The sequence below is a fragment of the Eleutherodactylus coqui genome, chromosome 10 (genome assembly GCF_035609145.1).
Source record: "Eleutherodactylus coqui strain aEleCoq1 chromosome 10, aEleCoq1.hap1, whole genome shotgun sequence".
Classification (NCBI taxonomy): Eukaryota; Metazoa; Chordata; class Amphibia; order Anura; family Eleutherodactylidae; genus Eleutherodactylus; species Eleutherodactylus coqui.
This window is the reverse complement of record NC_089846.1, coordinates 102,719,404-102,740,736: the sequence shown is the minus strand read 5'-3', so window position 1 is coordinate 102,740,736 and position 21,333 is coordinate 102,719,404. Positions and strand designations below refer to the sequence as shown.

General features: G+C 44.1%; 1 protein-coding gene across 1 annotated transcript in view; it reads left to right on the top strand.

Moving 5' to 3' along the window:
• Positions 1-21,333, top strand: part of LOC136580797 (uncharacterized) — a 390,741-nt gene that overhangs the window by 93,048 nt on the left and 276,360 nt on the right. The window contains exons 4-5 of the mRNA XM_066581655.1: positions 2,411-2,555; positions 3,578-3,684. Of these exons, the coding sequence (XP_066437752.1) occupies positions 2,411-2,555; positions 3,578-3,684 (252 nt within the window). The remainder of the gene's footprint in view (positions 1-2,410; positions 2,556-3,577; positions 3,685-21,333) is intronic.

Below are 21,333 nucleotides of genomic sequence, written 5' to 3'. Positions count from 1 at the left end.
GGGCCACCCCAGTGATTCTTTTTATATAAGTTGGCTAGTGTTACCTTGGTTAGTTTTTTTCTTTCTGTCTGCACCTCCTGGCCTTTTGTTTTCCCTCAGATGGTCATGTGATCACAGTTCTAACTAGTTCAGATCTAATTGGGGTTATGAATGTATTTTCTAGTCAATTTCTCAGTCTGTGTGATGCTATTACATGGATCTACCACACAAGAATATAGGCATTCCTATCACATTTACTGATGATTATTAGAGGCTCCTGACACACAGTTATAATAGAGGAGAATACAGCCCATCCTCCTGACTGTATATTTAGGGTCTGTAGCTTATTTAGGAGAATATAGAAGTTAAAGATAATGAAACAGTCCCCCCTGCCTGCAAAAATGGTATAACCTTAGCTAATGTATCATGGGATTGATTGAAAGTGAAAGTAAAAAAGATCTCACTGTCAAGATGGGGGGCTGCACTGCAGGGAAGTGGCTGCAATACACAGCGGAGACCTGCAGAGTGTGACAGGCAAACAGGTGAGGAGGGCAGGCACGGAAAAGTGTGTTTTCACTGGAGTGGCCCTTTAATAATTTCTGACTTGTTATGCAGACTGGTCAGAAGGTCTCATTGGTGAAATACGTGAGTATGCATGAACTGACTGGCGGGGCACAGCTACTAAAGAGGGTTTTTATCCAAAATTCAAAATGACTATAAGTTAGTAAATTTATTTTTTTAGGGCTTTTTTCGCACGGGTTCTGCGATTTTTGGCTGCCTGAATTGCGGCCGAAAATCACATGAACGAGGGGCAGCCACAACCAAGTCTCCCGTTTTCTCACCCATTCAGATGGCCGGGTGCAGCGTATATACACCGCAGCCCGGAATACCGTCGGCCAGGCAGAGACAGCTCAGCTCTACTAAACTCCCTCTCTCTTCCCCCCATCTCCAATCCTTTGCCGACTGCTGGCAAAGGGAGGGGGCGGGAGCTTAGCAGAGCTAGTTTGCTAAGCTCCCTCCAACTCTTCGCCCTTGCCGGCAAGGGACAGGGGCAGGATGGGGCCAGAAGCTTAGCAGACCTAGTGTGCTAAACTCCCTCTCCAGCCCATGGGAACTGGCGGCAGGGGGAAGGGGAGGGACTTTAGCAAATACAAGCTGCTGCTAAACTCCCTCCCTCTTCCCTTTCATGGCAGCTCTTATAGGCTCCTAATAGGAGTCTATGGAAATGGCCAACGTATTCCGGCAAAAGATAGGACAAGACCTATCTTTTCCGGCTAGCGTAACAGAAGAAAATCGCTCATCTGCACAAATGCATTGGATTCCAATGCTTTAGATGGCAAAACCGCCACGATAAAACGCTTGTGTGAAACTAGCCATATTGAAAGCTTCCTGCTTTAGGTAGGTTACAGACAAGCGTATTATAACACATCTGATCCATATTACGGAAGTGTTACAGATGGCATTACAACCATGTGTCATCAGTATTTCATCACTATTTGATCGCAATAGAAAATAATAGCAATATGAAAGGCAAATATGGTAGAAAATATGTCATGCTGCGTTTTAAAGACGGGTGTGAAAAATACAGGCATATGAATAGATACATAGATTTACATTAACTGTATATCAAGGTCTGCAAAACACAGCCCACGTAAGGAGCTAAAATCTGCTTGTTTGAACGTGGCCTTACTGTAATGGACAGTTTTCCTAGAACAGAAAGTACAAGCATATGGGTTGTCACTTTGTAATTAGCTTCAGTATTCAGTTACTGAGAAGTGAATCCAAGTGATAATCAATATGGATGCACTTCTTGCTGTGAATACAAAAAATGCCACTATGCCTTTAAGGAAAACTACCATAATTAGGGGACAAGCTAAAAAAAAATGACGAAAAGGAATGAACAAAAAGAATGAACAATAAGTAGTAAAAACAAAGAAAGGTATAAAAATGGATCTGTGCAAGATAGACTGGAATAAGCAGGATAGATGTGTAGTTCATAGTGGAGCAAATACTTAGAACCAATAAGCAGAAGCCTATTAATTTTCCTGCTCCTAATAGATGGAATGAACAGGACATATGTACTACAACTTCACATTACAGACTCCATTCACTTTGGGGTCAACTAAATCCTCAGTTAGACTTGTGGATTTAGATGTGGAATTCAGCAGCTATGGATTTGGCTGCACCCTGCGGCGTCATTCCATCCGGTGTGAAAGGTCCCTTAAGGAAGAATACTTGGATGAAATAACATAGGTGTGGTGTCTTCTATTAGAATTTAACCAGACGAACATGTAGAGAACAATGATACACAGTATTACTCCTACAGGCTTCCCACTAACCACAGAACTGCAGGAAGGTTTGAGATGTTCTGACTTATACCAAATGCTATTAGCTTATTGTTTGTAGATTACATTGTAATTCTTCTTTCCAGCCTCTGAGGTTGCCCCCTACTCCACTTACTGTGCCCCCTTCTTTCAAGTTCCCGCTGGATAGATGTATGTCCCTACCTCTGTCTCAGAGCACCCCATCTGGACTCGATCAAGTTGGATGGATGAAAAGAAAGCAAATGAGCACAGGTTAGTACACTTCTAGCATATACTGTATATATGGGCAAGCATGTGTAGTGGCCCGAAGTGCATATATCTGGCCCCTCCATAACTGTCATACATTTCATGTCTTTAATGTGGATGCTCTGTGCAAATGGGCTTGTCTTTAGTTATGTGTATTGCACAGCTGCAGCATGTAAGAGGTTAATGTCTGTGAATGGCTGGGATATGTCTGGAAATTGTAACAAGTTATGTGGTCACGTGAGTATGCAAGGTATATATGCGAGTGACAGGTAAGAAAGGGTATTCCATTGCTTCAACGGTAGTGTGTGGAAGGAGGGTGCTGGCTGCATGGGGGTACCTTCAACCTTCATGTGGTGAAGAATGGAAGAGAAGGAGAGGTACCCTGATGATCTGGTCCCAGGACCCCTGTCCTAGGAGAGTGTGAGAAAGAGACAGCCATGCAGTTTCCAGAAAACCGTCAGTGGAGTGTGGTGTCCTCCTCCGGTGTGTGTGTCCAAGAGCAGAGTCATACAGATCATTTAGACTGTAGGCCCGAAGTCATCCTGTGTTTTTCTCCCTGACCTCCGTAATTTGTTCTTTCTGCACTGGTGTGTGAGCTTATCAAATCTGAAAGTAAAGTTCCAGTCACTGACCATTCCCAGAGACTGAAATTATCAAATTAACTGTGTGTGGACCCTCTTACTTTTCCTGTCGGACATCCTACGGAGTAAGGAACGGTGACGTCACCCGTGACATATTTCTTCAAGTCCACCACACCAGCTATTCAGGTAACCGCTGTCATAGCATTGCCTGGAAGAGGCCTTGCGGCGCCTTGGCCAGGGTTACTCGTGTCCCTCAGGGCAGGAGTTGGTAGTGCCACTGTGACATCCCTAACAACTACCCCCGCCATCTCCTCAGTGGTGTGCCTCATGTCTTGGTCGTTGCACATGGGATTTAGACAAATCTTTTGGAAGTTGGGGACTAAAATTCGCTAACCATAAAGTCCATAGAGAAGCAGGTTGTGTTTAATGAGCATATGTCTTCTTTAGGAGAAGAGGATCTAGGCTCAAAGACTCTGCAGGTTCGGAGAGAGAGCAGAAAGGGGAGAAGATGGAAGCCTATAAATCCTGAGTCCCATCAGTTTCCAGTGCACCAGGTATGAGGCTTTATGCATCTTTTTCATGTCTGTTTGTCAAGTTAGTATGATTGTGGTTTGTATGTGCGATTAGGCAAAGGTTCTGGTAAAAAATCACTGGCAAATAATGTAAATTTTGTTGAAATTGGAAAGTTGGCTAGTGTGACTTTGGTTAGTTACTCCTTTCTGTCTCAAACTCCTGACCTCCTTCTCCTCGGATGGTCATGTGATCTCAATTCTGACCAATTCATATTTTGTTGCGGTTATACTGTCTGAAACGAATTAGTTTCTCTGTCTGTGTGATGCTCATATATGGATCCTACCATAGAAACCGCCTAGAAGGGAACACAGGCACTCTTATCACAGTTACTGTTGATGATCACACTGTTATAATAGAGGAGATCACAGTTCATCCTCCTGACTGTATACTTACGGTCTTTAGTTACTTTGGTGAATATAGAAGGTAATAATAATTGAGCTGTCCCCCAGCAGGCAGAAATGGTATAGCCTCTAGCAAATGCTGTGCTGATGTCTTGGAATGGACAAAGGTTCAGACTGTGGTTTATCCCTATAATCCAGAGGAAGCCAGGCTGGTGAAGTCGTCCTGTGGGTGTCTGGGAATGGAAGGCTCAATTCAGTTTGGGTCACTGGCTATTTCATTATAGAGGTCATTGTGGCCTTGTGCTCATGAGTGGGCAACTGGCACATAAGGCTCCCATAGCCAGGACTGGGCCATTCTGGGTCATAGTTAGGCTGGATATGAAACTTCCTATAACAGGCCCACAGCATGCCTATATATTTCAAACTCAGTGGTTATGAGACAAAAGTATTTGGACCGTCCATACTGTGTGGAAAACTTTAGTAAAGTAGTGTAAACGGAGCTCAACAATCCACAATGGGCCATACTCATGCAGCAATAACAAGTAGTCTTTCCAGAAACCAGATCATTCATACTCACCCTCTGAATCCCGTAATTGGGAATAGACAACGCATAGTCCCTTTATACAATGGGGTTGAGCAGGACAAGTCCTTTCAAGTAACCTGGATTCCAGGTGTGTTATTCACCTCCAATAGCTGTCTAATCTCCAACAAGGGCTACCGGTTCTGTTGCACCTGAAGGCCGATATTTGCCAGAGTAACAGGACAGAAGACAGGAGGACCCAGGGATACAGAAGACTGTGAGCTCCTGCCGCTACTAGCATGAACATAAGTTTCCTCGCACTACTGTTAAGTCCCTCCTGACGCAGCAATTGAGTCACTCCCCCAACCCCAACTCCAACGTTCAATATAGTCTGAGTGACCAAGTCTGGGGTAGAAGTGAGGTCACGCTGTAAGCCTATGAGAAAGGGAGAGCACAATGGAGGGTGAAGGGGGCTGTTTGGGTTACAGTGGAGAATGATAGGTGCTGTTTTGGGGGACAGTGGAGTATGATGGGGGCTGTTTGCAGGACATTGGAGGATAAAGAGGGTAGTTTGAGACATTGGAGGGGTTGCATCATTAATTGGGGCCAAAGAGAGAGTTACATTACTAACTGGGGTCACAACAGGGGGCACTATAACATAGTGAGACCACAGCAGGAGCACTATTACATTAAGTGGAACCACAGCAGGCATATTATTACTATTGGGGGGGGGGGGGGCACTGGAAAGCTTACTAGGGCTTGTTGCATCAGGATGGTAAGAGTGTGCAGAAGCAAGTCTTGGCTGGAAGAAATCTCAGTAGAGGTCTAGGCCCAGAAGAAAACCGAATACGAACAATTCCAGACATAACATCACCTGTGATCATTGGAGGTAGCTGCGCTGTATTCACTATCATTGAGATATGCTAGAGCTAAATCACTGTGTCTAAGTCTGCTATGTTACAAAAGTTGTCATATACAAAATGTTCAAAATGTGTGGAGGTTGCATCTATGTACTGAGCTTGATTCTGGAGTTGTATTAATGTACTGAGCTTGGTTTTAGTGTTGCATTTATGTCCTGAGCTTGATCCTAGTGCCTTATGTATGTTATGACCTTGGTTCTGGTGCAGAGTTTATGTATTGACCTTGGTTCTAATGATGTATATATGTTATGACATTGGTTCTAGTGCTGTATTTATGTATTGAGCTTGACTCTGGTGCTGAATTTATGTACTAAGGTTGGGACTGTATTTCCTGTTAAGTAGATCAATAAATAAGTTAATGGGGATTTCCAGAGAGAATACTATTGATGATCTGTCCTTAGGATAGGTCATGAATAGTTGATCGGCTGGGGTCCGTCACTTGAGACCCTGACCAATCAGCTGACCAATGAAAGCCGTGAATTCAGTTACAAGCGTCGACCACTACACAAAGGTCGGCATGGAGACTTCCGCTGATTCCCCTGCGACCTCTGTGTATTTTCGGCGCTGACACTATACGCCCCCTCAGCTGATTGGTCGGGGTCCCGAGCAACGGATCCCAGCCGATCAACTATTGTTGACCTATCCTAACGAGTATTCTCCCTAGAAAACCCCTTTAAGGATAAAAGGACACATTGTGGCTGGTCACATACAATCAGACCATGCTCACCCACGTTGGCCAGTAGCCGTGCAATTCTGCCAGTACTTTGCATGGACAACTACACCTCGGTGTTCCCACTCTTCCACATGGTAGATTTTAGTGCAGATCCGTCCCAAAATCAAAATTTGCTTGTATGTGCGGCGCAATTCTATTGATCGAAATGCAACATATCTGCTCCTAATTCTAATAGTAAAGCCTTTGACTATGTAACTGGTGGACTAGAAGTTTCCAAAGCATCTAAAACTCCTGAGCGCTCCCCTAGTTCCCCCGAAAGTTTGCATTATTCATTTTCCACAAGCCTCTGAGACTCCAGTGGGTAATGTAGTAAGTTTGCTTCTTTTGATAGCATTTGACTGTAAATCAGCCGTTCAGTTGTGGAGTTTTCCTACAATGAGATGTGATTGGGTAAGTAAAGCATCACCAATGCCCATGAAAATTAAAGAGTTAAACCAAGTAGCTGATTTTCCCCTAGCTATGGGGTAGAAGTGCTGAACCTTCCTATAGCTGGGGTGTGGAGAAGCTATTTTTGAGAGCGATTAGCATGACACATCCTAAGGGGGCAAACCGTTGCGATAACTACATCAAACAGTATCTGCGCTGCATACAAATAGATCAGGTGCGCCATAGTGTGGGAGGGAGACAACAAATTAACTCTAGTGCATGGGCTGGCAGCACATCGCGCAGCATGTCGAGCCTGGCGTACAGGTTTAGAACCGAAAATCAAATTATTTCGGCATTTTCTTTGCAGAGCGCTATAAGTAATAGTGAAAAATAAAATCCTTTGAAGATAACTACGCTTTGAAGATAGTAGAGGGTTAGCCATGTCTTCTAAATACTGCTGCAGTGACTCAGAGCTGAAGTCCTACTTCTGATTTGTAGCTAATTGGGCAACGCAGAAAGAAGATCAATTAAAGTCGCTGAATATTTTTGCAGGGTAAATCTGGGGCATTTATTTTTGCATGTGGGTTTTGATAAATTCTGCATTTACACTTGATCAAGTTCCGGGTGCTCTAAATCTACTGCACCCGCTATCTCTTGAGAGTTAAGTTCAGTTCGGCGCTTGTAGAAGTCTGTTTGAATAAGACTTGCGCAAAAGGAATCAATGCAATAGTCATTGCAAGCACCCCTTATAAAGGAGGTCATGGATTAGTAAGTAGTTAAGTAATGCTACTCGTTACCATTAATTAACATGGAGCGCGGCTGCAACAGTCTAGGGTCTAATAACATACATGCACTTACTATAAACTCTGCTTTACGCTTGATACGTCTGTATTTCCAGGAGGTGCACAAATCCCCCTGGAATTCTTACACCGCCTTGTACAGTGTAGGCGTTAATGACCTGATTACAGCGAGGAGAGAATTCGGTGTCATTGAAGATTTATGACTCTCATTGATTCTAATCATGTCCCATAGTACCTTTTTCTTAGAAAGAAGCCATGTGAAAGCAGCAGGGGATCCCTGTCGGAAATCACTAGACCCCGCTATCACACGCAGGGTGCTGCAATCCGATCACTGTGTTTTATACCCAACCAATTATGGCTCGGACTAGGAAGAAAAATGAAGATGTATCTCAGCACTAAAGTGTTACACGGGAATGTAAAGAGTCCTTCTGCCCAACACCGGGTACAGTGCCACCACTTCGTACCTCTCTCGTTTATTGCAGCCAGTTTATAGCCAGTTTTATCGGGTGCTTTATGCGCCATCTTGATCTTAATTTGCCACTAACGCTACACATTAACTTCGAGTTTAGATAGTAAACATCGCAAGCAGGAAGCACGTATACTTTTCCAACCTCCTCTTACGGACGCCGTACACATTAGGGAGAAGTTGTCCAGAGCGGCCAACTTCACCGGGACTGGGCAACTGTCGCATGTTAATGGAGGCCTCCTGACTATCACACATAAGATGATGTTGCAGAAAGAATGATAGGGGACAATCCTTTGGTCCCCCCAGGAGATAAGCTGCTGTCGGAGCTGCCTGGCAATGGCTGAGCTTCGTTTGCACAAGAAATGAGCATTTGGCTGATAACTCTTGAAAGTTATGGGCATCTTTAGCCTGTTTTCAGGTTGGTAATCAATAACTTAGACGAGTCCATGGCTACTCAACAGCTTGAAGAGTCACAAGGAATAAAACATGGTAGATACTCTGTTACTGTTATTAGTAGGGTACCACAAGGGGTAGTATTGGAGGGGTCACTGTTACTAGTGGGGTACCATAGGGGGTAATATTGGAGGGGGTCACTGTTAATTGTGGGGTATCACAGGGGGCAGTGTTGGAGGGGTCACTGTTACTAGTGGGGTACCACAGGGGGTAGTATTAGAGGGTGTCACCCCTACTAGTGGGGTACCACAGTGGGTAGTATTGGAGGGGTCACCATTACTAGTGCGGTACCACAGGGGGCAGTATTGGAGGGGTCACTGTTACTAGTGGGGTACCAAAGTGGGTAGTATTGGAGGGGTCACCATTACTAGTGGGGCACCACATGGGGTAGTATTGGAGGGGTCACCGTTACTAGTGGGGTACCACAGGGGGTAGTATTGGAGGAGTCACCATTACTAGTGGGATACCACAGGGGGTAGTATTGGAGGGGTCACCATTACTAGTAGAGTACCACAGGGGGCAGTGTTGGAGGGGTCACTGTTACTAGTGGGGTACCACAGGGGGTAGTATTGAAGGGGTCACCGTTACTAGTCGGGTACCAAAGGGGGTAGTATTGGAGTGGTCACCATTACTAGTGGGGTACCACAGGGGGTAGTATTGGAGTGGTCAGCGTTACTAGTAGAGTACCACAGGGGGCAGTGTTGGAGGGGTCACTGTTACTAGTAGGGTACCACAGAGGGCAGTATTGGAGGGGGTCACCGTTACTAGTGGGGTACCACAGGGGGTAGTATTGGAGGGGTCACCATTACTAGTGGGGTAGCACAGGGGGTAGTATTGGAGTGGTCACCATTACTAGTAGAGTACAACAGGGGGCAATATTGAAGGGGGTCACCATTACTAGTGGGGTACCACAGGGGGTAGTATTGGAGGGGTCACCATTACTAGTGGGGTACCACAGAGGGTAGTATTGGAGTATTTACCATTACTAGTAGAGTACCACAGGGGGCAGTGTTGGAGGGGTCACTGTTACTAGTGGGGTACCACAGGGGGTAGTATTGGAGGGGTCACCGTTACTAGTAGAGTACCACAGGGGGCAGTGTTGGAGGGGTCACTGTTACTAGTGGGGTACCACAGGGGGTAGTATTGAAGGGGTCACTGTTACTAGTCGGGTACCAAAGGGGGTAGTATTGGAGTGGTCACCATTACTAGTAGGGTACCACAGGGGGTAGTATTGGAGTGGTCAGCGTTACTAGTAGAGTACCACAGGGGGCAGTGTTGGAGGGGTCACTGTTACTAGTAGGGTACCACAGAGGGCAGTATTGGAGGGGTCACCGTTACTAGTGGGGTACCACAGGGGGTAGTATTGGAGGGGTCACCATTACTAGTGGGGTACCACAGGGGGTAGTATTGGAGGGGTCACCATTACTAGTGGGGTAGCACAGGGGGTAGTATTGGGGGGTCACCATTACTAGTGGGGTACCACAGGAGGTAGTATTGGAGTATTTACCATTACTAGTAGAGTACCACAGGGGGCAGTGTTGGAGGGGTCACTGTTACTAGTGGGGTACCACAGGGGGTACTATTGGAGGGGTCACCGTTACTAGTAGAGTACCACAGGGGGCACTGTTGGAGGGGTCACTGTTACTAGTGGGGTACCACAGGGGGTACTATTGGAGGGGTCACCGTTACTAGTAGAGTACCACAGGGGGCAGTGTTGGAGGGGGTCACTGTTACAAATGGGGGTTATTATTAATGACCTAGTAGAAGGATTGTACAATAAAATATCAATATTTGCAGATGATATAAAATGATGTAAAGTAATTAACACAAGAGAACACAAGGCGGTTACACATGGATCTGGATAAGTTGGAGGTTTGGAGAGAAAAGTGGCAAATGAGGTGTAACACTGATAACTGTAAGGTTCTGCACATGGGCAGAGGAAATACATGTCACCATTACACACTAAATAGGAAACCACTGGGTAAGGGCTTTTACCCACTATCTATCGTTTTTTTTTTTTTCACTACGAATTTGCTGCCTTTTTTTCTACATGTCAATGGGACTTTCTAATGTTAAAAACGCAACGCACGAAAACACAAACTTGCGTTTTTCATGCATTGATTTTTTAACATTAGTAAGTTCCATTGAAATTTTGAAAAAAAAAACGCAGCGAATTCGCAGTGAAAAAAAAACGCTAGTGGTAAAAAGCCCTAAGGCCGGCTGCACACAGGCATATTTGAATTGTGGAATCTCAGGACAGGCGTCCGCCTCCAGGTTCCGCAGCAAATACCTTCCATGGCATGCTATGGAAAGCGCTTTTTCCTACACACGAAAGTCAATGGAAGCCGTCTGACCTGCGGCCTGTCCGCAATTAACATTGCAGACAGGTCGCGGATTCGGCATCATCGCCTAGTAACAGAGCAAGAAAATTTGTACTGCGCATGTCCGATGGCGAGCCATCCAGACCATACACAGCACAGATAAGAAGAAAAGAAGACAGGTACGCGGAGTCACAAGCCGGCACATGGTCAGATTCCGCTGCGGGATCCCTCATCCAGAATCTGACCCATGAAAAAGGACTTGGTATACTGTATATGATGCGTTAAATGACATCATTGAAAAATCCAACTCAATCTGCAAAAAACACACGTGTAGATATATCACCTGAGGAATAAAAAAAGTCATGAGTTTTTGAATGTGGGGAAAGCAAAACTGCAGAATAGGCCCTGGACGCTCGTGCATGAATGACCCTTGCTCATAAAACTGTTAAAGAGGTTGTCACATAAACTCAGGAGATAAGTATCTGCTTGGTGGAGGTCCACTGACCACAATCATGGGGGTCCCTAATGACCTGGAATAAATGGAGCGGTGATCATGCGTGCGCACTATGGCTCCATTCATTTCAATGGGACTGCTAGAGATAGCTTGTACTTGACTATCTCTGGCAGTCCCATTCAAATGAATGGAATGGTAGTGTCAATGTATAACCACGGGTTCATTCATTCAGGTGCACTCAGAATGCTCATTGTTGTGATCAGTGGAAGTCTTAGCGGTCCACCCCTCCTACTGATCAGGTACTTATCCCCTGTGGGAGATAAGTCCTTTTCATTTCCAATTCCTCTTGGATTGGAGAAGAACAGACTTCTCTACTATGAGCTTGGAGGCCTATTGAAGTCGCAGTCTTCTTTCAGTGTGTATGATTGTTCCAGCTAGTCTGGAGCGTGTACGGACCTGTAATTTAGCGCATCTACATTTTTATAATTGCATAACACCAAACAAATGACATCCCAGCACTGGTTTTGTTTTCCGTATATACATATATTTGTCTGTACGCTCGCTCAATACAGAATTTGTCAGATTTAAGTACAAAGTGAAAGAATCCGATGAAACGCTTCTTTTTTTTGCAGCCTCTTTACCTTGGGATGTAAGGGAGGCATTACTATTGTCAAAGCATTTTAGTCTGTCTTTAACTCAAAGACAGACATAATTGTACTATGATTATTCTCAAGTATTTATCTAGCAAATGGAAGAATTTGCCAAATGATCCCATAGAAGCGTTCTCGCAGCTTCTGACAGGTGTGCAGGTTTAAATTAATATGATTGAAGTTTCATATCTTAAAAAGAAAATTGATTTGTTTGAGAGATTTAGTCTCTTTCCATTCCCACGGAGTAAATATGAGCACACGCTATATTATTGGAATATTGTATAAGCTTTTTTTTAAATGGGATTCAAGGAGCTTAGCTGTATTCTTCAATAGATTTACAATTGATTGAACCAAGCCACACTAATGTTTTGTTCTCTATGTGTTTTCGGTCTTCTTGTCTCGTGCTTTTAGAAAGATGAAATCGCAAAAACATTTCAGGGAGAGAAGGGGCTGAAAACACAACACACCCCTATTGTATCACCAGGGCTTGCATCCATGTAACTCACACCTCATTGTACAACATACATTGTAACCAAGGGTGTAGGGTCCTGCAGCAAGTATCAAAAGGAAGCCCCCTTTCTGGTGTTGTCTCACATCGTGTTGCAAGACAGATGGTGCTTGATTGCTTTTGCCTTCTCAATTCTTATAGAAAAGAGAAACATTTGAATTTGGGCCGTTTTTGCGGTCTTTTGTAGAGATGAGCGAGCGTACTCGGGTCGGGTGTTTTTGCACTCGGGCACCGCTTTTTCTGAGTAACTGACAACTCGGACGAAAAGATTCAGGGGGCGCCGGGGGGCGGCATGGTGGAGCGGGGGGTAGCAGTGGGGAACAGGGGGGAGCTCTCTCTCTCCCCCCCCTATTCCCTTTTGCAACCCCCCGCTCACCCCCGATGCCCACCGAATCTTTTCGTCCGAGTAGTCAGTTACTCGGAAAAAGCGGTGCTCGAGTGCAAAAACACCCGAACCGAGTACGCTCGCTCATCTCTAGTCTTTTGGTTGATGAGAGTCGATCCATGGTCTTCAGAAAAAAAACTAACAGGAGAATCTAGAAACATTTGCAATCAAAACAGTACGTATAGAGATTTACGGATTGATATTGGCATTTATTCCAATAAAGGCTCCTTCAGACAGACGTACTAGCACGCATTTTTGGGCACACAAAGTACACACACTGAATATGCGGAGAATAGAACCCGTTGATATCAATGGGTTGTTTCCCATTTCCTTTTTTTGCCTGCACAAAAAAATAGAAATTTCTCTGTTTTCCTGCATATTTGTGCAGCAAGGCTCCCCATAGAAGCCTATGAGAGGTGCGCAAAAAGTGTGCACGCAATACACCACAAATGCTCAATACGCTGCACAATTCTGTGAAAAAAAGAATACGCCTGGACCTCATAAGGCTAAATAGCCTTTTAACCCATTAAGGACCAAGCACTGTAAATTTACAGTGCTTGGTCCTGGGCTTTAAAGCCAGCCGATAGTAAAAAAATACGGCGAGGGTTTAAAGCCCCTGCTTGTGCAGTAAATCAGAAGCATGTTGGGTTGTCAGCTGTTAGTCACAGCTGAGAACTGGAGGAGAAAGCAGGAGGAGTTTACTAAAAAAAAAAGAAAGCTGTGTACTAAAAAGGGACTGGAAGTGTAACTTCAACCACATGAGTCGGCAGTCACGTGACCGCCGGGATTCCCTGCCACAGCAAAGCTGCAGGGTCGTAGCAGACCTTAATCAGCTCTGCCAGTGACTATTGTCACTACAAGGGGATGTTTTCCCTATAACTGAGGCTCCTATGGATGCCTTGGCTACAGCGGGAAAGTGTCAAATAAAAAAAAAAACATGTGAATGTCCCCCAGAGGTCTTGTAGGACGTCATGAGGGACATAGATGGTAAAAAACATAATTACATACATAAGTTAAGCAAAATAACGGAATAAAATAAAAATATATACATAAAAAAGAAAATAACCCAAAGCCGTTGCCGTATGCACCCTGTGATCCAAAACCATACATATTATATATCAAAACATCCGAAACACAAATGAGGAACCCGTTCCCATACCTTATTTTAGCGTAATTACTAATTTAAAAAAATATAACTATAAATGTTTAAAAAATCTTTTTTTTTTTAGCTTTTTTTAACCCCAATAAAACTTTAAAAAAAAACAGAAAAAAAAGTCAGTGAAAAATATATTTAAAAAATAGCCCTATATGTCATGGGAAAAAAATGCAGCAAAAATAATTTTGGCAGCTAAAAGAAAAAAAAGAGGCAGTTAAACCACCACATAGGTAAAATCTCTAAAAAATGCCTGGTCCTGAAGGTACAAAACAGCCTGGTCCTTAAGGGGTTAAATCAGGGCGAAGAAGGGAAGTACAAAAAGGGGATGAGGCCAAGTTGAACGTATCTCCTCCCTCCACATGAGCACAAAGCAGTTGCTGCTGCAGCCAGTAAGACATGTACACCCCAGACACATAAGCACATAACATTTTACACATAGTTTCCAAACTACATAAAATTGGCAATGATAGACTAGGGCTACATGGCAACTGTTGGCCTCAACATACATTACCTGGGCAAAGGTTACAGAATAGCTGTGCGATGTCACAACTGGAAGTGAATACGGTCATAATACAACTTGGAAATTGCCATGAGACATCAACTGCAGAAGATCCAGCGAGGCCTTCTGAGCCCTCACAGCAGACTGACAGTTCTAGGACTATTATGACTGAAGTAAGGAAAGCATATTTGAAGTGGTCTCCTTCTGCAATGATGGGGCAGACCATCCAGGAAGTCATCCACCATCATCTGCTGGAAGTACCAATCCAAGGAATGGGCAGTTCTCTAGGGGTTGGGTTTACAATAAGGGGTGTCTGCTGGTTTTTCTGCGCGTTTTTTTCCGCAACACATCCGCGTATATCCGCGCGTGATTTTTCACGCATCCGCACCTATCCGCAAGCACATTTAGGTACCATACGCGCGTGAAAATCCGCTAGCGGAATCCGGAACGCTCGTGTGCAGGCGGTCTTATACAAAAACGAGAATATACACAGACAATATACAAAATGAGAGGCAAATGACGAATAATAAGCCAACTTTGGTCTCTTCCATTGTGGTAGCAGACATTGCAGCTGCTATAAGACCAACAATTGGAGGAGATTTCCAGGATTTACTATTAATGACCTATCTTCAGAATTAGTAACAATAGTTTATCACTAGAGGTCAGCTACTCAGGAGCCGAGCTGATTAGCTGATCCTTTGGTCGTAAAGTCAGTCATCCACATTGAGGTCGGAGCCGAAAATGTAATAGAAAGGCTTTTCTCCCTGCCTTCTATTACACTTCCAACTCCAACCCCAACGCAGAGCTACTAGTGTAATAGAAGGCATCGCGCCTATTCTTTTCAATAGGACTGAATCCTTTCTATTATACTACTGGCTCCAACCCCAATGTGGATATCTGGTTCAGCTACACTGACAGCAGGCAAGAGGATCAGATGATTGGCGGGGACCCTGATCGGTAGACCTCTACTATTGATGACCTTTACTGAGGATAGGTTATCAATAGTAAATGCCCAGAAAATCCCTTTAAGGGGGCCAGACTGGTTGGAACAAATAGAGAAGGCAAAAAAGACACAGAGACAGATTTAGGAGCTAAAAGATATGGAGTCCTCTAAAAATAGGTTTAATTATTCTTTACCTATATCGACTGCTTATTTTTTACATCTCTGGGACAAACTTGTTGCAGTACTACATATCTCTTCCTTGATGAGCTCATTGATTCCACTGTTTGAAAATCCTGGATTTGCACTTGCTCAAGATGCCAAAACATTTTTGATTTGTCCATCCAAGGATCGGGTACGATCAAGCCAGATTCTCACAGATAAAGCTTTGCCTTTAGTTTTCATCTCTCAGGAACGCTTGCCTGGGAAGGTCTCTTTCATGGTTTGCCAACTTCTAGTCCCGCTCCTATGTGGACTCTTTGGGTCCTGCATGTGATATCTGTCGACCTCTCACACCATTCGAGTCACTATTATTGAAAACTTCCCCACCGACACACCTCTAAGATTCAGTCCCTGCTTTCTACTCCAGTTGATGATGAATCGCTTGGCTTTCAGAGAGTTTGGAATGAGGAACTTGGAATATCCTTTCAAGTAAAGACTAAACTAAAGCATTCTTTCTCACTCATAAAATGTCACCCGGAATATCTCCGTAATCATATGTAGATTATCCAGGATTCAAGGCAATTTTCAGTAATCCTTAAAGACATCGGGACAAACTACTAGCCCTACAATGCCCTGTTAGGTAGTGTTGTAAAGGCCTTTACATCTATACCTAGCGGGGCATTTAAGAGCTAGTCACTTGTCCCAATGTCTTTATGGATTACTGAAGATTGCCTTGAATCCTGGATAATTGACAACTGATTACTGGGATATTTCAGATGACTGAATACCTGGTCTGGTGAGACAATTCAGTTTTTTTACATTTTCATGTCTGTGCATGTTATGTCTGTCTCTAGCCATATGTTTAAAATTTCTTATTAAACGCTAAGTTTTGAAGTATGTTATTACCCATTTTTGTTGGAGTTCTCATCTTTGGCTTTATTTTCGATTATATGATCGGATGAGGTGGATTGTTGATATCCACATTTGAGCTTGGCTGACGGCTTGTTCTGCACAGGAGAAAAATTATAAAATTGTGATGCAGTGGTATAGGTGTCCGGTCTCTCTTCATCGAGTCTATTCCTTGGTTTCTGAAATATGTTGGCAGTAGTTGGTTCTATGAGCCATATTTGGTGAGCTTGCCCAATAATTGGGCAATTTGGGGAAAAAAATGTTCCCCATTTATAGGCAGATCAACAGATGCAACTTGAATCCCTCATCCCAGGTAGCTTTGCTCTCTACCATTCTGGACTCCTTTTCTAGTGTTAAGGAAGGGATTCTGGGACATTTTTTCTCTGGAGTTAGGACTATTATTCCAAGGCATTGCAAATAGAGATGAGCGAGCATACTCACTAAGGACAAATACTCGAGCGAGTATTGTCCTTTTCAAGTACCTGCCCGCTCGTGAGAAAAGATTCGGGTGCCGGAGGGGGGCGGCGGGGGGGAAAGGGGGGGATCTCTCTCTCTCTCCCCCCCAGCTCCCTCCTGCTCACTCCCCCAACACACCGCCGGCACCCGAATCTTTTCTCACGAGCGGGCAGGTACTCGAAAAGGACAATACTCGCTCGAGTATTTGTCCTTAGCGAGTATGCTCTCTCATCTCTAATTGCAAATGCTCCATTGCTTCATCTCTTTTGGAATAGGGACCCATGCTAATGACAAGCTAGATGCACTCTATCACACTTGGGTCGTTGGATATATTTTAGGGTCGGCATGGAATTGGCTGCTTGGCTTGCATAAATTACCCCTCCCCCCATTTTTTCCCTCTGTTTTCTTCTTTGTTGTTCTACCCCTTTTCCTTATGTTTCTCTCCCCTGAGCTTTCCTTGCCGTCCTTGGTGTCCTTGTTCGTCCTTCTCACTTGTTTTCTCTGTTGATTAAAACTTAGCAGGATTTTCATGATTTTGCAAATTTGTATGGGATAATTTTTTGCCTATTATCAGACTAGCAGGGACTTGATATTCCTTTGTGCTTTGGTATTTCAGATATTACTGAAGCAATTTTTTATCACGCCTATTATGTAAAATCGGTCATTATGATGCAGGCTTATTTTGTATTCTTTATACTACCAATAATTTGGCTTGTTTCTTACATGTCGTCTTTCAGGTTCTTTCAATACATTATTTTTTCCAATATTTTAACAAACATCTAAGCACAAATGTTACCCCAGACTAAACAAATGTTACCCCAGACTAGACTCCCAAATAATAGTGCATAAATATTACCGCCATTCATATTCCTTCCATGCTGTCACATAATAAAACCCACTATACCAAGACCAATAATATTAACACTATGGAAGAGCCAAATAATACCACATGACCATGAACATATATCACAACCACCTAGTAACAGAAAAATATTACCATACTGTTAAAGAAAAAAACACTATACAAGGAGAAATATAACCCCCATATAGTGACCATGTAGCAGTTGATACCATCTCTGCCTAGGCACTCTGCAGACCATGTAACTGATTACAGTACCATTATATCAAGTGATGTCTTCTTTAGCAGTAATCATTCACTTTCCCCTTTCTTCTCCATCTGGCCCAGGCCACCTTGAAGACTTCTCTTGGCCACAATTTATCTCTGCAGAATTTAACATAAAGACATTTTTGGCTCCTTGTTTTTCCAGCAACATCCCTCTGTTTTTCAAACTTCTACATAATCTCCCCATCCGAAAGGCTTCAGATACTAATTAGGAGCCGCGCAGTAAGTGCCATGTTTAGTGTCCATCACACAGTATCACGATAAAAGTGCTCTCTTTTATGCCCCCACACAATAATAATGCCAGTTTTTATTATTAAAATTCTAAAGGTGACTCAGAATATGTTGGTGCTATATAAAGATTGTTATTAGTGGCCATATACATTAGATGAATGTCAGGTGAACCCACTGATTTCAGTGGGACCGGCCAACCATCCAATGCGTATGGGAATGTACCAACGCTTCAACATACCTGTTGGAGATAAGCTGCCACTAGAGGAGTCAGGCAGCAGCATATCCCCCTCTCCCGAAGGAGAACATAAGCCAACCAAGTGTTATCTGCATTGGGAAAAAGAGTTGGTGGCCGACAGCTTCCTAAAGTACATGTCCAATTTTTGTATTTGCATCTAGGAACTGAGTATGTCAACAGGCAACAGTGTGCTAAATGTTTCCAATTGGAGATAATGGGGAATCCAGGATGGAACACAATGTTGTGATTTTAAGAGCTACAATCTAGTAAGGAAATAAAATGATATTTTTATCAGATTTAAATGGTAACTAAAATACCGGTGAGGTGACTACAGTCTCCTGCTTCCTCCTGAGCCGTGTTCCTATAGTAACTGCATTTAAACCTATGGTGTTTCGTAACAGACCAGCGAAGGTAATGTATAAAATCACCACCTCATCTCCGGGGTCTTAGCACTTCCGTACTACACTGTAAGTTAAATAAGATTACAACTTCTTCACCAGCCGAACAATATTGTTGTGTAAGTAATGTGCTTTTCATTGGTGTCATGCTTAGCTGAATTTGGGTGAAATATTTAGTTTATTTTTTGCCTGGCTCCCCCACCCACCCCACCCTCCACCTTGCCAGGGTACTGTATTGGTGATAAATTTCTCCACCTTGTGGGTGCCCTACATGCAGCAGCATTGTTATGGGCTACTTGTGTGTCTGCATAGTGAATACTGTCTACTGGATCCGGTGGCATTTAAAGACCTCATAGTGATTCTGCCAAGAGCTTCCCATCGCCTTCATAAAAGGGTGGTACAAGTAGGTGGTCACATTGAAGTGCATCTATCATCGGTCACTTCTAGCTATTGATGACCCATCCTCAGGATTGCAGATCAGATGGTCTTAATGTACAGAGCTCAGTAGCAGCCTGACAATTATTGGGAAAATGTGAGCGCTATTGGCTGCCGCTAGTGCTTGTGTGATACCAGCCTAAGGACAGATTCTCCTGAGCATATGCGTATTTGCGAACGCATGCTTTTTTTACGCACATATTGGCGTATTTTTTTGTACTTTTTGAGCCTGCAAGGTATGTTCACTTGTGAGTGGTAAACAAAGACGCACCAATTAAAATTACTAATTAGCCTAATGAGTTCCAGAAGTATTCTTTTTCCAGCTGAATTATGCAGCATATTACTTATCGCCTTGCATATTGCACGTGTATTTCCTCATCCCCATTGACTTCTATGGGGATAGATCTTCAATGACTAGAAATGGGACAACCCCTTTAAGAGCCAACCAGTACATGGTATACAGTTTATCCAATGGTCCGCAGTCATTGGGGAGAAGGGGGCACTTACTGATGGTATCCATATGAATATGATGTCCAGCTGGTCTGACAAGCCCGGAGTCTATATAATACAAGTATATTACAAACTGAAGGTTTCCATATATTAATAAGGCCGCCTGTCCATGGCCATGACGGAATATCGCTAGTGATAGTCCGCCGCGGGGGAACACTGACAGGTCTCCGCGATGAGCTTATCTAATTGATAGGCTCACTGCGGAGAATCGCGGCAAATCGCAGCATGTCGCAATTTTTAATCCTGCGAGTGGAGAATCGCTATGATTCTCTGCTCGTGGACGCCGGGCTGCGCTTTCCATAGTTAGCCTATGGAAGGCATGTCATGCGGGGTCCGCGGGCGATTTATCGGCGCGGATCTCGCAATGACAACTCGCCCGTGGACAGCCAGCCTAAAAGGGATGTTTTTGTAACTAGCTGCGCTCACAGGACTAAAATAAATGTCTGTTTTGCACTTTTGTAATATACATTCATCAACTATTTTTATTTTCTCAGTTTCATTCAGTGGAAAAATAAAGTTTTGTTGTCACATTAACAAGCAGATGGCTAATTACTGATCAGACGTTATACCGCGGCTAGAGTTCTATTCTTATTATGGATTTACAGTCATTCTGAGTGGCCGTTAACACATGAACATACATACAGTCTGATAACAGTATTGCTGCTGTCGCAGTGTGCTATCCGCTAAAAAGTATGGCTCTTGCCTGTCATTGTAGAAGTGCTCTTAGGAGCTGCCTGTCGGGATTCCCTTAGTGATTCCTGTCACTGCAGTAGGTCCCTTCGGTGTTGCCTGTTGGGAATACTCAGGGTTCCCTTCTGTCTGCTTTAACATCTCCAGAGGTGCATGGACTGATTGGTGGATGGGGAGGCATTCTCTCTGGTAGACCAATCATTAATAACGTAATCCGGCCGCGCCCCATCACAGGTGCCAGTTATTTTGGTGATGTCTGTTTGCTGCTTGCATGCTGTCCTGAGCTCTGTCTGTCTATCTGTCCTTCCGTCCATCTGGCCCAACATGCTGCCTCCTGTTGCATTCCTCTGGTTGTTGATATGTGCATGCAGTTGGAAACTCTGTCCGTTATCTGAGTCATGCATTGTCTGTTCCCCCACACTGTCAGATGGGTGATGTCTGCTGCCTGTTCACCCACACAGTCAGATGGGTGATGTCTGCTGCCTGTTCCTGCACACCGTCAGATGGGGGATGTCTGGCGCCTGTTCCTCCACACCGTCAGATGGGTGATGTCTGGCGCCTGTTCCCCCACACCGTCAGATGGGTGATGTCTGCTGCCTGTTCACCCACACAGTCAGATGGGTGATGTCTGCTGCCTGTTCCTCCACACCGTCAGATGGGTGATGTCTGGTGCCTGTTCCCCCACACCGTCAGATGGGTGATGTCTGCTTCCTGTTCTCCCACACCGTCAGATGGGTGATGTCTGGCGCCTGTTCCCCCACACCGTCAGATGGGTGATGTCTGCTTCCTGTTCTCCCACACCGTCAGATGGGTGATGTCTGGCGCCTGTTCCCCCACACCGTCAGATGGGTGATGTCTGGGGCCTTTTACTGGTCTGAATTATGCTATACCTTATTCACCATCAGATGGGTTATTTCTGATGCCTTAGTCTGATATGAATTATGTCCAAATCTCTTCTGTTCATTGGTG